The sequence below is a fragment of the Halichoerus grypus genome, chromosome 4, assembly GCF_964656455.1.
Source record: "Halichoerus grypus chromosome 4, mHalGry1.hap1.1, whole genome shotgun sequence".
NCBI classification, from domain to species: domain Eukaryota; kingdom Metazoa; phylum Chordata; class Mammalia; order Carnivora; family Phocidae; genus Halichoerus; species Halichoerus grypus.
In genome coordinates this window covers 97016671-97038969 of record NC_135715.1, presented here as the reverse complement: position 1 = coordinate 97038969, position 22299 = coordinate 97016671, and the positions used below count along the sequence as shown (strand labels likewise).

General features: G+C 35.7%; 1 protein-coding gene across 4 annotated transcripts in view; it reads left to right on the top strand.

Annotated features, from left to right (window-relative positions):
- Window positions 1-22299, top strand: part of DPP10 (dipeptidyl peptidase like 10) — a 1380361-nt gene that overhangs the window by 1239004 nt on the left and 119058 nt on the right. For all 4 annotated transcript variants that reach the window (XM_078070688.1, XM_078070689.1, XM_078070687.1 and 1 more), the window contains one exon: window positions 19909-20029. In XM_078070688.1, coding sequence (XP_077926814.1) covers window positions 19909-20029 — 121 coding nt within the window. The remainder of the gene's footprint in view (window positions 1-19908; window positions 20030-22299) is intronic.

The following is a 22299-nucleotide window of genomic DNA, read 5'->3' as shown; positions in this document are numbered from 1 at the left end:
TAAAGTAAGCTAAAGAAAACAAAATGTTGCTGAGAAAATTATAAGGAAGAGAAAATATATTTATAGTACTGTATTGTATTTGTCGGAAAAAATCCACATGTAAGTGGGTCCATGTAATTCAGACCCATGTCACTCAAGGGTCAACTGTACATAGCAGGACCTTTATTTGAAAGCATTCCTCTAGACTATAAGGAAGTTCTCTATATGAAAAGAAATAGAATAGATGCATATGACATCACATGCTTTAATTCATTTGTTTATATTTTTAATAACAAAAAACTATGACTTTATATTGCTGACAAATGTGAAAAGATAAAAATGAATCAAATAGCCAGAAATATAAAATATGTCAGCAGATTTGTACCAGAAAGAACCATTGTTTGTTTCCTAGTTCTAATAAGAAATCACTAGATTTCCCTTATCTTTAAACAGTTTTGAGTTATTTAGCAATAATGAGGTAAATGCAACAACCATATCTTTTTTTCCCTGTTTTCCCACAGAAATAGCAATTTTGCTGGCAGTTCTTTTCTCAAGCTGCTCCTAACATTAAATTAAATAATAAATTGTGTAGTAAGAACCGTGGAGGCTCCATGGCTGGAGATTTTTTAAATATAAATCTAGGTCACGCACAATCCAATGTACTGAACACTTTGGACAGTTACTGCTAAGAAACCATTTGAATGGAATAACAATGTAGATGATAATCACTGAAATGTCCTAGTTTCTGTTTCATTGCAACTAAGGTTCGGCATATCTCTTATTATTACTCTGAACGTACAGGGTTCTCCTACAGTGATGTCAAGTCATATTCCATCAGTGGTCTAAATAGAAACTTTAAAAATAAAATTATAATAGTGTTATTGTAAGATGTGAGCCATCCTACACAACCCCTGAGGTAAAGAGATCCCAATTATGGAAAGTTTAGTATTCTAGTGACTTACTTTGTTTTATTAAATGGCATGAAGAGAACTCTCTGAGGGGAACTGATGTCTGCATTAATGGCAAAATTCTTCTTGTCAGAAATAACTTCAGACATCCATTAAATGGTGCATAGAGGAGCTCTCCCCTTGTTCTCCTTAAAAACAACAAAGGAAATGAAAATGTGAAAAGAAACTCTATCTTTTATGATACTATTAATCAACCACAGCCTAAACTGTAATCTCTAAGGATCATAAAGTAATAATTCCCTAGAGACATAAAAAAAGATTGAAAGCAAATATATACTTAACCACATTTTTGGAAACATAGAGAAATGGACAAATTGACAATTTTAGCTGGTAATTTTGACACTTGTCTTATGGTAAAATATAGAACAAGTAGATAGAACATCAAAAAGGATATAAAATATTGGATCAACACACTCAACCAACATGATGCCTTTGACGTTCACAGAACACTGTACCCAGCAATTACAGAATACACGGCACATACAAGTGCACACGCTGGGCCATGAACCAAATCTCAGTAAGTAGAACAGAATGGGAATCACACAGAGCATGTTTTTGGACCACAAAAGAATTAAATTGGAAATAAACAAACAAAGATCACACACACACAGACACACATTTTTATTGGACTAAGAATATATCCAGAAGAAGTATTGTATTATATATCTAGCGATTCCAAATGTAAAATCCATCCTGAAGATATATTACATATGTGCCTAAGGGCATATAAAAAGAAAATTCATTGGGACATTATTTATAATTTAAAAAGCAAAATAAAAGACTAGAAACAATTTAAGTCCTCATTATTAGACTAGTAAAATGAATTAGGGTGCATAAAATATAAAATATTAAGAAGTCATTAAAATTACTATGATCCTTCTGCATATGCAGATATGCAATGCCATCCAGCAATAAAAGCCCTTATGACTAATCAGTATGCTCTCATTATTATAATAAACAAAACAACTATTTTATATCATTTATACTTTTATATTATATTTTATGTTATTTATATATATATATAAAAAGACACTGTTAGGAGTGGTTGTCCCCTGGGAGAAAAATGGAGTTTGAGAGTGACATTTTATATCATTTAATTTAATATTTTTTCAGAACATCTCTTATATTTTAAATGAAATATATTTTAAAAATTATAAATGACAAAGTTTTAAAGACAAAAGTGATTACTTTTAACACACCATGTAGAAACTAAGGCACCTCAGGGACTTTCAAAATAGAGAAAAAGATGACAAGTTACGTGTGTGTGTGTGTGTGTGTGTAAAGATAAAGTGGATAAGCAGGATTATATATATTTTGTACTCTGAAGTACATATTAGCAATGATCATAGAGAATGGCGTGAGGTTTTATCTCTGCTACGAATATGAAACATGATTGGGAACAAAGTAGCAAGGGAATAGATTAAAGTAAAAATAATTACTGGTTTAGAATAGCAGGATAGTAGGTAATTTAGTCTTTAAAATATATTTGATATTATGTTGTTTTATTGTTAGAAGAGGAATTATAGTTTGAGAACGAACAAGGGACATAAAGAATTACATATTTAAAGTTGAATAAAAGAACCATGGCTTGGTCCTTCAGTTTTACTTGTTAGGAGAAAAATGTGCTAAAGTTGGAGAGGAATGGTAAAAGATTTTGGTCAGTATCATGATTTTTTTCTAATGTGCTCTGATATGAACAGTAGAATGAAGAAAATTATATATAAAATCATGTTTTATATATATTATATATAAAATTTGATACTCAAGTCCTTATCTATTCAAAATTATGCTAGTAATTACGTTGTGTGTCCCAGAACTAAACTAGAACAAGGGGATGAATATAGCTAAGTGTGGCTGTTCATTAGAGGGTAAAAAAGCTTTTTCACTAACTTCTTTGACTTCTGTTTATGTTACCCCAATTCAGTGTCTTCCAAAAGAACCCTCTTAGAGAATTTACATCATTTTGTTTCTGTTTTTTTTTTTTTTTCCGAACCAATTTTTTTGTCTCTAAAAAAGCCCTATCTTGTCCCCAGAAAAATAATGACATATATCTAGTGGCATATCAGATCTTTAAGTGATGCTTTGAACTAGAGTTGTCCTCAAATGTAAACCACTATCACTTTTTTGAAATTCTGTGCATTTGCCCAATACCAAGAGATTCAGTGTGAAAAGGAAAAAGAAATGTATTATACCAGGAATATGATAAATTTTATACTGGAAAATAACCTTCCATTTCCAGAGCATTCTCCAATTAAAAGAACTTTGACTAAGTTGAATAAATGATTTCTCAACTCAGATATGCAAGAGTGAGCTGTTAACAAAACAAGCCTCATGTGAATTCAGCTATAAACTCTAGACAAAACATTAAACAAAACAAAACAAAACTACCGAAGGATTCTGGAGACTGAACAAAACCATGCAAATTTGGGAAGGAGGTAAAAATTCATAGTAAAGTGAACAGCAAGGTGTGAGTCCTCCATCTTGTTTGTTTTCTTTAGGGTTTTATCTTAAAAGCAGCTGTATTTGAGGCAGAGGTGGATATGTGGGGAGCTGACTCTGAAAGGAAAACCCACTATCTTCAGACAGGAGCCCGAGGAAGAGCCCCTGGCTGACCATGACTAATGACTAATGACCATGACCAAAACATCTAAAATAAAAAAGCAACTAAATGGGACTTGGAGCAGAATGGAAATGACAATGCAGTCAGTTGACATACAGATCAATACATATCATTCTATCTGAAAAAATAGTGAGAAGATTAAAAAAAGAAAAAAAATAGAGCCCCAGGGACCAGAAAGAAAATTACAAAAATTTTAACATTATGGTAACTGGGATTTTAAAAGGAGAGGAGAGAGTAAAACAGGAAAAATCTTTGAAGAAATGATAGCCAGATATTCTAAAATTATTAAAAGACAAAAATGTACATAGTCAAGATGTTCAGTGACCACACTCCCCCAAGGAAAAACAATAAATTCCAAGAGAACCACTCCTGGGCACATATTAGTCAAACTGTTGAAAACTAAAGATAAAGAGAAAATGTGGAAGCCGCCAGAGAAGCACCAGGACAAATTAGATACAAAGCGATGGCAATTAGAATGCCTGCAGACTTCTTGTCAGAAACCATGGAGAACGGAGGTAAAATAAAGACAATTTCAGATTTAAAATATAAAATAAGGGAATTTGTCTTCACCTGACCTATGCTACAAAAAATGTTCTCAAGTCTGAAGAAAAAGAATACCAGAGGAAATCAGATCTTAGGAATGAAAGAACAGTGGAAATGTTATATGTATGGGTAAGCATGAAGCACTAAATTATGTCTTCTGTATAAAACATGCTACCATTAAAAGCAAAAAATGGCCATAAGGCTTTGAGGGTATATAACGTATGTATGTGTGAGACTCTTGACAACCATAGCAATGAAAATGGTGGGAAAGTAAGAAACTGTACATTTACAACATTCCTATATTTTTCATGAGCTTATTAACTTCCATAATGATAGCTTATAAAAGGCACTTCAAGTTGTTAGTTGACTAATAAAAATCCAATTGGTAACTTTAGAACTTAAGGGTATGTGATGATTTATTTCCATCAGTCAAACAATAGGTGGAATCATGCATTCATAAACAACATTCCTTTTTTGTTAACATTTTTGTTCCTAGTATATTTGAAAAATTGAAACAAGTCATTTTGAAAGTGCCTCTTGAATGATCAGTGATTTATAACTGTTTCAACTTTTTCCTATAACATGTAAACCGTTGAGGTTTTTGTCCTTGGTCTTATTTCCAAAACCTAAGATGAATTCTCTTGGTAGCTAATCTAGTTTTAATCATATAGTTAATGAAATATTTCAGTTTTCCTGGTAGCATGTATTACTCCCAAAGATCATGACCTTCAAAAATTTAGTGAGTAAAATGTGGGAAATATTTCCTGTAAAAAAATAATAAGCACTTGAGTTTTGAAAGAATAGGAAGTGTGTTTTTAGAATCTGCTTTGTGTCAGTCACTCTAGAGAACTGGTTGGAATGAAACTCACAAACTGCTGAGACTGTAAAATACAGAAGCAGAAGGTGATAAGTCAAGAAATACTCTGAACAAAACTGTAATGGATATAGCACAGTAACATGCAGATAAGGCTTGTTAACTGCATCTCTTTTTAAAGGGGGGTAAATAATGGGTTTGTGTTCTTGAAATCATGGTTTCTTGATTGGGGTTTGGAAGTGATGTGTGTGTATTCACAGGAAGTAAAAAGAGACTTTACAAAACAAAGAAAGTTATTTGCAAAGACATTTGGGGAAGATTTGACATATTTCCTCTGGAAGTTTGGCTTGTTATATCAGAGAATCTAAAAGATGATAAGAATGAGGGTTGTGCTAGGGTAGAATGGGGTTGGCTCGGTTGATCTGGAATACTGTGGTGGCTATATTTTTGATGGGATTGTAAATTGAGAGTCACTCTGGATTCTTAATGCATCTCAAATGGAGTTTAAGTAACTCTAGCGGGTGTAGGTAGAGTTGGATGGAGTCCACTGAGGTGACTGTCTCCTAAGAAAGTTTTGAAATGCTAACCCATTACAATTGTGGGTATGGAAAAAAAAAAGCTGCATAGTTTTATAAATAGTATGGATAAGATTTATTTTTGTGGATTTTTTTTAAACCATGGGCATGTGAGGGGACCCAGAAGATAAGAAAGATCAGAGCTAATTTCTCATGCATGACTTGAAAGGCATAAGAAAATGGTGGATCCAAGAGGAAAACAATGGGAAGCTGATAAGTGAAGCGTGTCTGGGAATGAGGCTTCCCTGTTAAGTATCATGTGGTTGAGTAGTTAGGCGCTTAAAGTAAGGGTAATATATAAATATGAATTAGTTGGTTTGGGAGATCCTCACCCATGTTTTTAAAGAAACAATGAAAATGTTGCTCTAAATTGATCACATTAATTCCAGTCAATCCTTAACATTTAATTTCTTCAAGATGAGGTTTGTGATTGCTACTGAACTTTGCTGACATAGAGTTGACCCACATCTTAGAGAAGTGCTATGCAATTTGAAAGCTGTGAAAATAATTGGTCCTTAAGGATGTAAATAATGATCCAAATACCAGTTCATTTTTATTTAAGAAATAGGACCTGTTTTAAAGTGCGTTTTTAAAATTTTCCCTTAGAATATTTGGCCTACAAGATGTTCTGATTAAAAAAAAAAGTCATGGTCAAATACATTTAAGAAATGCAACATGATGTCATAAATCTCAATGATTCATAATGGGATTAACAAAAGATTTGAAGAATGCCAAATTTAAAAGAAATGAAAGAAAATAAGAGAGGGAGGGAGGGAAGAAGAGGGAGGGAGGGAGGGAGGGAGAGGGAGGAAGGAAGGAAGGAAGGAAGGAAGGAAGGAAGGAAGGAAGGAAGGAAGGAAGGAAGGAAGGAAGGGAAAACTGTAATTTTGCTTAATTCAATGTTTTGTTGTTTTCCCCTAGACCAAGGGTCAGTAAACTTTTTCTGTAAAGGGCCAAATAGTAAATATTTTTGATTTTGCAGGACAACAGGCAAACTTGAGAGGGTATTCCATAGGTACTTTTGTAACAAAACAAAAAACAAATTGCCAAAACTTTTATTGTGATAACAACAAAATAATAAGTACAATGTTTTGTAATACATGTCCACTAATGAGAAGAATGAAAGTATTTTTTTGTGGGAAAACTTTGTACATAATTGAGATCCCAAGTAAGTGTCCCCTCTCATCAAATCACAAAGGTTGGTCTGCAGAAACCATTCGTAGCTTGTGAACCACACAGTATCAAAGACAGACTAGATTTTGCTCATGCACTGTAGTTTGTTGAACCTTGCCCTAGACCATGGAATTCATTTTCATATGATGCCTACCTATTAGAACTAGTATTTCAGAATATCATTTCTCTAATTTGAAGAGTGAGGGATTGGTAAAGCTGATTGGCATGAACCTCATATGAAAATGAATTTTTTTTATAATGGGTTGGAAAAGTTATGTTCTAAAGGAACAATAGGGAGCAGGGAGCATCTTGAGATATGTGATAATAATCAGGAGTCACTAGACAGGGCTGCTGGGTCATGACATTCCTCAAGGGACACCAGGTTCAGTTAAGGCAAAGAGGAAGAAGGAACTTTCAAGAGAAGAAACCGAGTAGGGGAACGTTGGTTGGTTTGGGAGTGCCCGTTTTCAAATGTAGCATGAAAGAGTATGGGGGATGGGATGACAAAGGGCCAGGGATGCTAAGCATTATTACCGGGATGATGGCAAGGTGGAGGATCCGTTGTTACTGGCAACAGTTACAATCTTGGGATGACTGACACAAACTGGAATAAGTGACAAGAGAGATTTAGTTGAGGAAGTCTGTGTGAGGAAGGTTATCACAAAGCCTGGGACGAGGAGACTTAATTGTTGTGATGCTAGGATCCTTAGCAAGTTTGATGGTCTTTGGTTGGATACATGCTATTACAGAACATCCTATTGTTTGGCTCAGGCCATGATCCCGGGGTCCTGGGATCAAGCCCAATGTAATTGGGCTCTCTGCTCAGTGGGGAGTCTGCTTCTTCCTCTCCTCTGCCCCTCCCCCCACTGGTGCACATGCGCTCTCTCTGTCTCTCAAATAAATAAAAAGAAACTAAAAAAAAAATCCTATTGCTTAAACTGTGAGATAGATTCTGGACAACAGACTTGCAGCCTAAATGATTTTGAGGAAATAATTTAAAATTCTGACCCTCAGAAGAGTCATCTTCGTATCTCCTCAAATCTCATTCTCCTCCTTTTTGCACTTCTCCTCTTTCTCATCCTTCTCATTATTACTTTTAAATTGTGAGAAAAAAAATCTTTTCAGGGAGACTGTTCTGAAAGTTAGCTTAAATCAAACCATGATTACTTTTCATCTTTTCTTACCATTCTCCACTTGCAAACCCATAAATGAATATGCACTGGTGATAGCACCCCAGAATCCCACTGTTTGTTCCTCAATCATATATCTCTTCAAGAGTTATGATACCCAGTCATCAGTGGCAGCTGAGTTCGGACTTTCTCAAAAAGCATTTTGCTCTCTGTCTAAACACAGTAGGAGTGTCATAGAATTGCAGATGAGTGAGTTTAAGTTTATAACCATCATCCCTCTGTGTATAGCCCTCCCCCACCCCACACATAACTTACTATCTTCTTTCGTCTTTAAATTTTCTTCATTAAGAGAGTTAAACATATTTTTCCCAGTAGTAAATATATATTTACATGTGTCTTCAAATAATATGAAACATACAATATCATCTGACATTAGCTTTCGAAAAAAGTGACATTTCACTAGAAAGTCTATATAATGAATCTGTTCAAGGTTGATTTGTCTGTTTGGTGTGTCACTGCCTTTCTAAGGGAGAAGCAAATAAAAAAAAATGCACTCAAAAACCATATGTATGGGATGACAAGTGGATGAGATTGACAAAGGTGAGGGTCGCCTTATAGGTGGATTAGTATATAAGTCCTAAACAATATACTTTGCTCAGAATCTTAACCTAAAGAATTTAGCCTTTATTCTTTATTGAATACTGAGTAATAGAATACTTCTTTATTTTTTATTTTTTAAAGATTTTGTTTATTTTTATGAGAGAGAGAGAGCGTGCACATGAGTGGGGGGAGGTGCAGAAGGAGAGGGAAAAGCAGGCTCCCCCTGAGCAGGGAGCCCAACATGGGGCTCTATCCCAGGACTCCTGGACCATGACCAGAGCCAAAGGCAGACGCTCAACCAACTGAGCCACCCAAGTGCCCCTGGTATAGTTCTTTAATTGGATCCTCAGGTAGAGCACTGACAGAAAGATGCAGTTTTGTCATTTTATTAAATGGATGGAAGTGGAGACCTGAAGGGAGGGACAGCAGCGAATAATCTATGGCAAAGAACCAAACATGAAATACGAAGAGCCAGAAATTGCTCTTTTACACACCCTCTTACATGCTTTCATCCACAAAATAAAAAAGTTATTAGGGTGTCTTGTGCCGCAGATACACATACATCATAGGTCGGGTTTAATTATACCCCACTGCAGCAGGCAGATTTTAACTGAAGCATGGGGGACAGCCATTTCTGTAGAACCTCACGGGGCAGGGAAATATTTCAAGTGTTTTTATTCTGAATCCCAAGTTATGTTTGAATTTAAATGATTCCCATCCTCAGTTTGACTGAGGATTTGACTAAATTTGACTTCATAAGAAAATTAACTAGAGTAAACAAATTAATTCTGGACATAGACATTGCACTGTTAAGGTCAACTCTTCCATGGTCATTTTACTGATATCCACTATTTTAGGTGGATATAGCAAAATAGTATTTGGATGTTTCTGTACTGTTAAAAAAAAAAAAAGAAGAAGAAAAGCCCAGCCAAACAAACACCTATATTTCTTCATTTGTGGCCAAGGATGCCTTGAAATCGCATGAAGTGGAATAAAGAGTCTAGAGCTATGGGAAAATGTGCATGGGAGATAGCCAAGGCTGGTTCCACCTTCTGCATTTTTCAATTTGTTTTCTTATCAGCATGCCTATGAACTGGAAAGCATTAGGCACAGACTCATTGATAAGCATATGAGAATTTCTTCTAGTCTCCCTCAGCCCTCCTTCAGGGAATCTCTTCTACGAATATAGGAGTCCCCATTCGAAATAAAAGGAGTCATAAGACAAATATAAAACAAACTGTTTTAGCATCAGAGGCTAAGGTGCATATGCACCATGCTTTTTGCAAATCTGTGGAGGGATGAAAGGGGGGACAGCTAGCTGGGGCAAAAAGAGGGGTTAATTCAGTTTGCTCCCAACATAAAAGACAGTGAAGGGCTTTCCTTAGCCATGACTGTTAAACTGTTTAACTGTTAAACTGTTTAACTGTGGAACTGTTGAATGCCCTCTGGCAATTAGGATTCCTGGAAGCCAGCAAGAGAGATACTCAGGTTCATTTCAAGAGAAAAGGAATTCCCTAAAAGGATATCTGAAAGCTGTGGGAATCAGTGAGAAGGTTGGAATTCCAGGACTGGAAAATGAGCAGGAGTCACAAGGAGCCAGGCATCGTTGAACACTGGCATGTGTTCAGGAAAATTTGATGGGGATGCTGTAGGAAATATGATTAGGATGCTGAACTGGCAATACATCAGTGGACATTTCGCCTCTGCCTTTGCTGGACCCTTGAGGGTTTGCTGTTGCTCTTGTGAATAATTTCTCAACCCTATTCCTTCAGGATTCAGAGTCATAGGTGGGATCATGACCTAGAGATGTTTATCTGGCTTTTTATCTTTATGATTAGAGATCAGGCTCTGCTTCCCCCAATACTCACATAATGTAAAAATCCTCCAAAATAAGAATGGAAATCAGATCTTACCAGCCTGATAAGAGAAAAAAGGTACATCATGTAGCTGATATAGAGAAACAGAGGGTAAAGTCATTAACTTACCTTCTTCAAATGCTTAAGCTTCTTTTTAGGATAACTGGAGAGGAATGTTTGATTCTCTTCAAATTATGATAATATTTTTTATGGCCAATACTTACTAGTTTCAGTAGGTTTTGGAAAAGTTGAGCATCTAATTGCAGGTACATAGAACAAAATTCATGGCCTAATTTGGGTTTCTTTCATCCTGTAGACCACCAAGCAAAGTATTAACATCACCACTTCACAAATGAGGACACAGTATCAGAGAAGTGAAATAACTTTGTTGCCCGGTTTTACAAAGAGCTCTCCCAGGATTAGGTCCCAGGTCTCTCTGATAGAAATCCCATTTTCCCACACTTTTGCTTTTCTTTTTATTTTCAATTTCAGTTTCCACTGCCATGACACATATTAGGCAGTCATATTTTCATCTGAATTAATGTCCCCATATGTTGGCTTTATTTTTTGTTACCTACCACACCTACATTAATTTGTGTATACTTGTATTGTGAAGTCATATTAGATCATGAGATCTTATACCCAAGGCTTAGCACAGTGCCTAGCATATAAATGGTGCCAGATACATATTCAGTTTATGATGGAGAACTGGTAAAAGGGAAAAAAGGTAAGAAGATGGGTGGTGAAGGAGAAAAGAAAGAGAAGAACATGGGGTAGAGGAGGAAATGGATACACAGTCGCTAGGTCATACCATCCTCTAGCATTTGATACATAAACCAGTACATAAGGATATTTTTAATAATGTAATAATGTTGATGACTGTCTTCTGTAGGTCCCAGTTTATTACTGGAGGCCCATAAATATTTGTATAAATTCAATTATCAAAATGTTCTATTTATCATAAGGCCTTCTGTTACCCTAGATGAGTTTGACAGACTGACATATCCAACATAGAGTCTGCCATTGTTACATTTCACTGATTAGAGTTTGCTGTCAGTTGTCTGTTTGCTAACTTGTATCTGGTGTCCACTTTTCTCCTTAAAAAACATGGATAAAAGGACTTTGGAACTGGGAGGTGACTTACATAATTATGAATTTAAGATAAAGGGATATATTTCACTTCTTTGAAAATGCATAATGTTCTGTAAAGGTTTTAGGAAATAAGAAGTCTTTGAAAGGGCTTCCTGATATGAATAATTGCAAATGTCAAGGGATGAGAGTTCTCTGATAGTGATTATATCTCTAGAATGTCAGGTGCTGGTGCAAAGGTGACATGAATGATTTGAGTGAGTTGTTCTATATCCGAGAGATGGTCCTGCAGAGAAATGAAAGCAGTACTCTATAACCCACAGAGAGATTTATTCAAAGCCAAAATGTCAGAGGTAATCAAACTATTTAACTTGTGCTCATAGCTTTACTTTGCATTATATAAATGGACACTCAGAATTTAATACATACTGGCAAATTAAGGAAACAGAATTTTTATAAAGTTGAATGATGCACTGTAGTTTTCAGTGAAATATTGGTAATCTTTATGGTAGTATTTTAAGTGAATTGTTTACTAATAAAGTTCTGCATATTATTTTTTCCTTTTTCTTTAGTTCTAACATATATGTAGCAAATATGATTTGTGTGCACTCCCATCTACATAGTGCTCACAATAGAAAGGGAACATTGTTTATATCCCAGGACCCCTATTCTGCCCTTTACCATTCACTATTCCCCTCCAAGGGTAATCTTTACCCTGACTTGCAGTATTATCAGTTATAAATAGCACTGCTATGAGCATTCTTGTATATATGTCTTGATTTATGTATATATATATAGAAATATATAAACATATAAACATATATATATATATGTCCCTGTTCTCCTATATATATGTAAAACTATCCATCCATCCATCCATCCATCCATCCATATACGTTTCTGTTAGGATACCGTTTGGATGGAGTTGCTGAGTCATACGGTTATACAGATGTTCTGCTTTGATAAGGGCTGTTACAGAGATTTACAAAGTGATTGTACCAGTTTACTCTCCCACCAGGAATTCATGAAAGTTCCAGCTTCTTTACATCCTTGGCAACACTTAACTTTTGGCTCTCATTTTCGTTTTAGCCATTCTAACTGTAAAACCAAACCACTCCATTTTTTTTCTGCTCATATTCTTTCATGTTACCCAAAGATTTTAAGTTATATAAATCAAAATAAGGGCTTTTTATTTATAAGTTTATACTTAAAGACTTTAAAGAATTATTCCTCACAATGTTTCCTAGACTTAAATGTTAGCATATTGCTTAAAGGGGAAAATTTTATTTCAAATTCAGTGAAACTAGATTCATTAATGGAATAGGGCTTAAATATTTCAAATACTTTTATATATTAAAAACATTTTAAGTATCTTGAAACAGCTTATGTGTATGATGAAGTTCAAGGTGATTTATTTTTTATAGTCTTCCTTTTTGTCTTGATAAAAAAATAATTGTATGCATAATTATATGTTTTAATACTGTTCATATGAAACTTTCTCATTTATTGAAAAATAGTAACATCTGACACTAGCAATGACTCCAAATCACTGCAGAATCTTCTTTTGTGTCACTTATTTCCAAAATATTATTATATTAAATTCATTTTAATAACAAATATTTAGTTTAATATAAATTCTTTATAAGCAGGCATGATTGAAAATAGAAAATCTCTTCCTGGTAAAGCAGAAGGCAAAGGTTCCACACAAATTTTGCGGCCACTGTTGGGCCTGGGAGTATGGTGAGGTTGGAGTATAACTGGTGGACCAGAAGCCAGAAGGAAGCAAGGATTTGGTGGACGGGATATTTAGATTCTCTATGGGCAGGGGAAAAGGTGAGGACTGCATATGGTTTGAGGGGTATGAATCTAGTGTTAAAAACTGCAATGATTGACTCTGGAGAGTGAAGCTTTAAAGGGTCCAAGTGAGAGATACTAAAACATTGGCATTGGAGTTCACAAATGTTTTAGACACAAGCAGGAAGTCATATGTAGGATTAATGACTCCATTTTTACAATTATTGTCCCTATTGAGCAGAATATTTGAATCATCCTGCCAGGAGTCTCCCATTTCCACCTTCCATTCATTTAGTGCCACCAATTATTTTTCTAATTGCTCATCTGCTCATAAACTTACAGCTGTCAATTATTGAAAAAATGGGATTCCAACCATTTGGTCTAGTGTTCAAGCTGCTCCATGGTTGGCCACCATCTTAACTTTTAGACAGTCACAGGTATGTAGAGGTGTTCCTGAATCTTAAGGTACAGTTCTTCTAATATTTCCATAGTGGTTCAGTTTTGGATTTAGCTCATTCTGTTCCCTTAGCCTGACATTTCATCTTCTCTACCTTCCTTATCCTATGAAATCACTCCTTGTCCTTTATGACACAATTTAAGTTCAATATCTCATAAATGTCTTCAGGAATCTCTTCCCCCACCTGACCTCTGCCACTCATGGCTAAGCCTTGTGATGTGTATTTTTTTTTCATTGGATTTTAGGAGTTTACCTGCCTATCTCTCACATAAAATGATAATCTTCTTGAAGAGAGGGACTACACATTAAAATCTTTATAGCCCCAGGCACACTTAGCAGAGTACTTTTGAACAACAAATTGCATATTGACTTTTAAAGGTTTGGGAATTAAACTAAATTATTTCATTTATGGAACATACACATGCAAAAGACTTACCTCAAAATGAATGGCTCTCAACTGGAAGTGATTCTGCCCCTTCCCTCCGGGGGACCATTGGGTCATGTCCGGAGACCTTTTTGGTTGTCATAACTGAGAGAAGGGGCTGCTGCTGGCATCTTGTATGTAGAAGTAAGGGATGCTGCCAATCATCCCACAATGTCAGGGCAGTCCTCCACAACCAAGAAATATCTAGTCCTCAATGTCAGTAGGTTGAAAAACCCTACTCCAAGTTAAGAAGATACCCTTTATCATTACTTTCAAATTTTATAAAAATTAATAAAAAGGATCACCTACTGTTCATGTAGCCTATATGCCAGGCTAGTTTCTATATCACTGTCATTATTTTTTATTATCACTGACATTATTGTTGGTACTTTATTTATACATATACTAACCTGTATAATTTACATACATGTACAAATGTAGTCAAGTCTTTTTAGCATATTTTCCCAGTCTTTTCTGTTTGATTACCTGTTTTTTATTCCTCTCTCTCACTGTATATCCACCTTCCAATATATACAACCATATTAAAAGGCTAGCATATATCCTTCCAGAGTCACAGTCATACATACATGTATTTATGTGAATGTATACATTTGTATATATATACAATACATATGTAAATATGTATCCCTATAATTTCTTCATGGTTTTAAACATACATATATATTTATAATATTTGTAAATATTATAAACTATGACTGAACCACTATGGCTGAAGTTGGCTAGATCAACTGCCAAAGGCAAATGCCTTCAATTCCTAACTACCAACTCTCTCCTTTTTTCAGAAAGTAACTAGAACCCATCTAGCAAACAAGCTGAGAAGACTAGTTTACAAGCGAGTCTGGGAAATATGAATTTTGGGCTTCTAATGGTCCACAATAATCAAAGACTATATAGGGGCAGGCATGGAGCTGACTACCAACAGACAATGACCAATGTGTATCTGTTGGTGAGATTCTTGCTGGTATAAGTTTGTATTAGTATTGTAATTATTTAGTGCATGAAATAATTTTTGTTTTGTGTCTTTGTCCCTTAACAATATCTCAGTGAAACTCCTCCATGTCAATTCATGTAACACTACTTTGTTTTCCACAAAGCCTTGATGTTATAACATGATGTAGATGAATCATAATCCATCCAGGCATTTGCTTTGATGGGTTTTCACTTTGACTCTTCTTTTTGGCCATCATAAACACTGTTGAAATAAATATCATGCATCAGCATTTTCTACATATTGGTGCTTTTTTTTTTTTCCCCCTACAAGGTGAGGTCCCAGGTTTGGGATTGATGAGATGGACTATGTTTTGTTTTCAGTTGTCATACTGCTTTCCCATATGGGCATACCACTTTGTTTTCACAATCAATATAGGAAAGGACTCCTTTCACTATATCCCTGCCAGCAATATCTATTATCTGAGATAGTTTCTTAATTATTTATTTATTTTTTTCCCCAGAAAGCAAGTCACAACAGAAAGCAACCCAAATACTATCCCAACTAGACTGTTACAGATCCTCTAACATCATTACAGTGCCTGGGGATTTTTGAATGATTCAGAGTTTTCTCATTTAAAATTATGAGAATCAGTGAAGGTGGAATAGCTTTTCAGTAGTATTTCAGCAAAAATAGGTCTAATATTCAATTATATTCCTGTTTTATTTTGCTGTTTTTTTTTTTTTTTTTTTTTTTTAAATCTGGTTAAAAGTTCACAAGAGTCTGCTATTATCAGGCATTGTCTCTGGTTGAGCCAGTCACAGTAGGCTAATTTACATTGTAATTAGTCTCAGTTCCAAAATCTTAACGACTTTTAACATCAAATGTTCATTTCTTTCTATGTGTCCATTACAAATTGGCTAGGGGTGGGGAGGGGATTTGCTCCAAGCCTCTTCACCCAGCATTCCAAGTTTCTGAGGTGTCCACCATCATAAGCATTGCTTCCACCATCATAAGCATTGCTGGTGGTTGTGGCAGTGGGAAGAAAAGGTGAAAAATTGGCCATTATAGATTCCTGCAGAGAAGTGACACCGCTATGTCCAATCACTTGGTAATGACCAGTATCAACTAACACATTGATTAATTTCTTATAACATTTATTACATTTTTCTTAACTTATCATGACTCAGCACATAGTACTTCAGTTGCCTTCCTGCTCCCTTTCTGGAGACTTTACCAATTTTGAATAATTTTGTAAGTGTATTAATATTGATTTTGAAAAACTGGATAGTTGGCTTGCTATCTAAATTGAAGAGTAAAATGGTCAAACAGCTATCCATTCCTATTTGTTATACCGTTTAGGTGGCTCATTGAAGGAATTGATTAATGGTATCAAAAATATTATGACATCTTAATCAGTAACATTAGGACAAATGGCATTAGTGTTTGTCATATTTTCAACATGATTTAAATCTAGTTGCAGCCCTTGATGATTGACATTTGGATCCAGTTTAAATTTTTTTTTTTAAAGATTTTATTTATTTATTTGACAGAGACACAGCGAGAGAGGGAACACAAGCAGGGGGAGTGGGAGAGGGAGAAGCAGGCTTCCCGCTGAGCAGGGAGCCCGATGCGGGGCTCGATCCCAGGACCCTGGGCTCATGACCTGAGCCCAAGGCAGACGCTTAACGACTGAGCCACCCAGGCGCCCCTGGATCCAGTTTAATTTTATCAGAGTGCCCAGGTAGTACCTGTGAATATTTGCACTTCTCATATCGTTAAGCTAGTAGTTACAGTTTGTGATTATTATTTGAAACTAATATAATCCAAGGAAAACCTTTGGCTATTTAAAAGAAGTTAGAAGGAGCACCTGTGGCTCAGTCTGTCAAGTGTCTGCCTTCAGCTCAGGTCATGATCTCAGGGTCCTGGTTATTGAGCCCCACACTGGGGGCAGGGGGGCTGTGTCTCTGTTCAGCAGGAGTCTGCTTCTCCCTCTCCCTCTGTGCTTGTGCGCTCTCTCTCTCTCTCTCTTTTGCTCACTCTCAAATAAATAAAATCTTTAAAAAATAAAAAAAGTTAGAAGATTATAAATGTACATTTTCATGAAGGCAGTCACTAACTTTTTGTCCATCGAAAAAAGATCTTGTGGACATTCCTTGGTATTGCAGCATTCAGCAAATGGAATTAAAATTCTGATTCCATATTGCTTGTTCTTTTACATTGAAGCAGATGTCAGTTTCATATGGATTCTGAATATCATCCAATCTGTTCTTCAAATATAAATGTAATTACTGGTCAATGGTTTTGGATAATTTATACATCTGCTGAAATCGTGGAGGTTTTATCAATTGTTTTGACGTAGAGTTTGTTCCTTTCAGAAAGCTGAGGATCTGGAACTATCTTACTTTGGACTAAGTCACCTCTACTCCTAAGAATAGCCACATGTGCTTAAGTAGCATGGGTGTGAATGATCTGAACCGTTATTGCTTACAAGTCCCAATAGAAGGTTCAGTTACAGAAAAGAGGATTCCTTCCAAGTAAGGAAGACTCTGTGTGCCTGTTTCACACACTATTTGTGAAAGGCAAAAGGAGGTGGTATACAGAAGACGTAAAGCTTACGCTTTAGAGGGCTACAATAAAGTTAATATATTTTTGCTATTATAAGGGATTGTGACAGTCATTAAGGCCAACTTCCGTCCAGTTTTCAGACACTGGAGATAATAGTTCTCAAACTTTCAGCTAAGTATGACCCACATGGTCTCAATAATAAGCTTCTTTCTTATTTCCTATCATCACTTGAAAACTTTCTAAATAGTGGCGCCTGGGTGGCTCAGTCGTTAAGCGTCTGCCTTCGGCTCAGGTCGTGATCCCAGGGTCCTGGGATCGAGCCCCGCATCGGGCTTCCTGTTCTGCAGGAGGCCTGCTTCTCCCTCTCCCACTCCCCCTGCTTGTGTTCTCTCTCTCGCTGTGTATCTCGCTCTGTCAAATAAATAAAATCTTTAAAAAAAAAAAAGAAAGAAAACTTTCTAAATGAAGTGACAGTAGTAAATATCATTTGTTATCACCTCTCCTCTTTCCACTCTTAGTACTAGCACTACTGCCGTTAGTATTCTACTGCTGCTCCTGGTCCATATTTTACCAACATAGTATGTAATGCTGGTCAGTAGTTTGGGATAATTTACACATTGGCTTAAGCTGTAGAAGTTTTATTTTGATTTAGAATTTGTAGCCTCCATAAAGCTTAGGATTTTGAACCGAATCACCGGTTTCTAGTAAAAGTCACATGGATTATATGTTCTGTATTCATCATGTCATGTTCACAGCAGGTGTGAGACTTATCCACATTTTATAAAGGGGAGGACTGAGATTTAAAAAGGTTAAGAAAATTATATAAGTCTCTTGGATTTTAAATTTAGGCTGCCTGATGATATAGCCCTCTCTTTTGAACACCGTGTTATATCTTTCTTCCCCCCACCCTCACCCCTCAAAAATTCTTCTTATTTTGGCATTCTCACCTGTAAGATAAATGACATGCAGTGTTGAAATGATTAATTAGATCCACTCACTGTTATATACTTGCCAAATCATCAGAATGAAAGTAGAATATCAATGAAATCTTCTGGATATTAAAATTGCTTCTATCATTTTGCACACCAAGATTTACAATCTAGGATCTCATAATTAGAGGATTGTATCAGAAGTTCCAGTGTTTGCTCCATTTGCTATTATGTAATTGTCCTGTAGCATGCTGGAACACAAGGGCTCTAGGCTGTCTTCTACCCTCCTAGTAGAATGTTCAATCCAGATAGCAATTTGGCTTCCATTAGATAATATTCTATTTCCCCAACATGTGGATGAAACATGGTTCTCTGAAGGTTATATTATCGCACAGCCCAGCAGTTGGAAATGTTTGGCATTAAAAATATTTGAACGTGGATTGTCGATAATTTTATCCTGAATTCTATTTTGTGTGGACAGACCCTGTTTAATTTCTATTGTTGTTCCTGTTGCGGGGGCTGTTGTTGTTGTTGATGATATTATTTTGGAAGACTTTGTGATGTGTTCAAATTAAAACTCTCTCCTGAACCCTGAAGCACATGGTCATTATTAATAACGTGCTATTTACGAAAGAATTGCCAGCGAAGAGTGGAGCATAGCAGGGTGTGTCAATTCAAAGGAATTTTGCCACCCTTTCATCAGGGTATTTGTGAGTCAAGCTGGATGGAATTAGAAAGATTCTCTACAGGGGCACCTGCGTGGCTCAGTTGGTTGGGCATCTGCCTTTGGCTCAGGTCATGATCCCCGAGTCCTGAGATCGAGCCCTGCTTTGGGCTCCCTGCTCAGCGGGGAGCCTCTTCTCCCTCCCTCTCTGCCTGCCGCCCCCCCTGCTTGTGCTCTCTCTCTCTCACTCACTCACTCTCTCTCTCATTCACTCTCTCTCTCTTTGTCAAATGAATAAATAAAACCTTTAAAAAAAGATTCTGTAGAGATTATTTTATTGATGACCAAATCCATTTTTGTAAAAGTTAAAGACCCCAAACTGAAGCTTTTAAGTAGTTGGCTATTACTAAAATGGCATCTATTATAGTTTATCAGTCTCTTAAGTATGCAAAGTGTTATCTTAAACCCAAATCAATTTTGTGGTATAAAAGAGATTAAGTAGATGAAAAATTGTTGTTGAAAATATGGATTTACATGCTTCAATACCAGTACTGTGTAATTTCTAAATGACAATTTGATATTGATGTGATAAGGAAGGAAACTGCCATTAATAATTGAAAGCAGTGCAAATGTCTGTATTAAATAAACACAAACTGAAAGCAGGCAAATAATACAACACTTAGCTCTTCAGGTATTATTCTATAGTATGAAAGTATTTTAAAAAGCTTCCTAATATATTGCGTTTTTTGGTTTGTTTTTTATGTTTCTGGATTCAGATTTATATTTTTGAAAATAATATCTACTATCAACCTGATATAAAGAGCAGTTCATTGCGACTGACATCTTCTGGAAAAGAAGGAATTATCTTTAATGGGATTGCTGACTGGTTATATGAAGGTGAGTTGAATAGATTTAGTTTCAAAAGAACACAAACAACATATTTTTATACAAAATCTGAGAGAAATCTGTTCATTCTAGAACAATACTTATAGCTCCATTTCCTCTTATTTCCTCTCAAAATGGCCTTCATGCTTTCATGTCTTTGCATGTGCTATACTTCGGCTGGTTGTGATTCACATCTACCACACTTGAGGGGTGTGTGTGTATGTGCATCTGTGTATACATACATACACATATATTTTGTTCAGGCTAGGTAGATTTAATTTTTGTGATGCTTAACTAATGAAAGTGAATAATCATCTTATGTCCCTCTGGAATTAAATGCTGAGTTTTTCTGACTATGGAAAAGAAGAAACAAAAACCTTTATTGCTCAAAAAGTGCATGAAAGCCCCTCGATTTTAAGTCATTCCCATTAAGAACAGCCTGTCACAGTTGAAAAGCCATTGCATGCGGAGCAAAATAAAACCCACCCAAAGGGTTATTTGTAATAACTACTGACTCAAGTTTTCATGATAGCTGAGAATATAAAAAGGAATCAGGTAATGAAAACCTCTATCCAGTTTGATCATGCACCAGTTGTCAGCTGGGTTATAGGTACAGATTTCCTTGGGAAGACTCAAGGCTTGAGGTTAATACCTAAGTTTCAGACTCTGAAACTGATTTTGGCAAAATACATCAAGATTTAAAGTCAGTTAGTTGTGTTTGATTAGAATTTATAAAGCTAAGGATCATCTAGAAAATAAATTTTATTTCTTGAGCAATATTGGCAAATGCAATCTTTCTACCTCAGAGTCAATATTTTTAATTCTGTAAGAAAAGTAAATCACTTACCTAATTCATTTATTCATCTATTCTGTCATTGAACAGATATTATTAAAGACTTACTATGTTACAAGTATTTGTAAGGGTGCTGAGATATGATAGGGAACAAAACAAAGTCCCTTACATTAAGAGAGACATTTTGCTGGGTGGAGATATTTTATTAATGAAGAGACACTGTAGCCTTTGATATTTATATGCATATGTGTACATGTATATTTATAATATATTTTTGTGTGTATGCCAGTATCGAATAACAAAATATTTTAGAGGCTACAGTTTATTCTGAGGAGTAGTAGGAACTACTTTGGAAGTATAAAAATAATTATGTTCTGAATTTTTAAAAATTCAAAAGCACAAAATGGTAAGTGGGGTTCTTTGGTTCAGAGTGTCAGAAGCTGACTCTGGCTTTCTTATTTCGAAAGGATAAATTATTGGAGGGGTCTGAGATGGTCCAGTGAATTAAAGAGATAGGTGGAAAACAAAATTGAAACTTGGGTGGTTCCAGGAATCTAGGTAGCAAGAACTAAGCATCTCTGATGTAGAAGAGTTAGGTGAGAGATGCCCTTCATCTTCAAAATATTGTCAGTACTGTGTGAGACCCTGACAGATGAAGAAACCATGTCAGTGCAGTGTGACAAGCAGTCAAATCACAGTAAACACAGGATTCTATGAAAGAACAAAAGAGACTTAGCTGATTCTAGGGATTTGCAAACATTTTCCTAAAAGAGAAAGCCTCTGAGTTGAGCCTGAAAGATTAAGAAATATAAGAAGAAAGTAGGTAGGAAATAGCCCAGGTGTCCATCAACTGATGAATGGATAAAGGAGAAGTGGCATATATATACAATGGACTATTACTCAGCCATAAAAAAGAATGAATTCTTGGAGCTAGAGAGTATTATGCTAAGCGAAATAATTCAGTCAAGAAAGATAAATACCATATGATTTCACTCATGTAGAATTTAAGCAACAAAACAAATGAGCAAAAGAAAAAAAGAGAGAGAAAGAGAGAGGGAAACTAAGAAACAGATTCTTAACTATAGCGAACAATCTGATGGTTACCTGAGGGGAGGTGGGTGGAGGGATGTGTTAAATAGGTGATGGGGATTAAGGAGGGCACTTGTGATGAGCACTGGGTGTTATATAAAAATGTTGAATCACTATATTGTACACCTGAAACTAATATTACACTGTCTGTTAACTAACTGGAATTTAAATAAAAAACTGTAATTTAAAAAAAGAAGAAGAAACTAGGTAAGGAAATTTAAGCAAGAGTTAAAAGCTTACAAAAGCATAGCAAGTTTAAATAGCATGGTGTGTGCCTTGAGAACTAAAATCTGCTTGGTGTTATTGGGGCATAAAATTTGAGAAAAAGGAGGGCAGCAAGAACCAAGGGATAGTGACCCTAAAAATAATCTGGGATTTCAATTATTTTTTCACCAGTGAA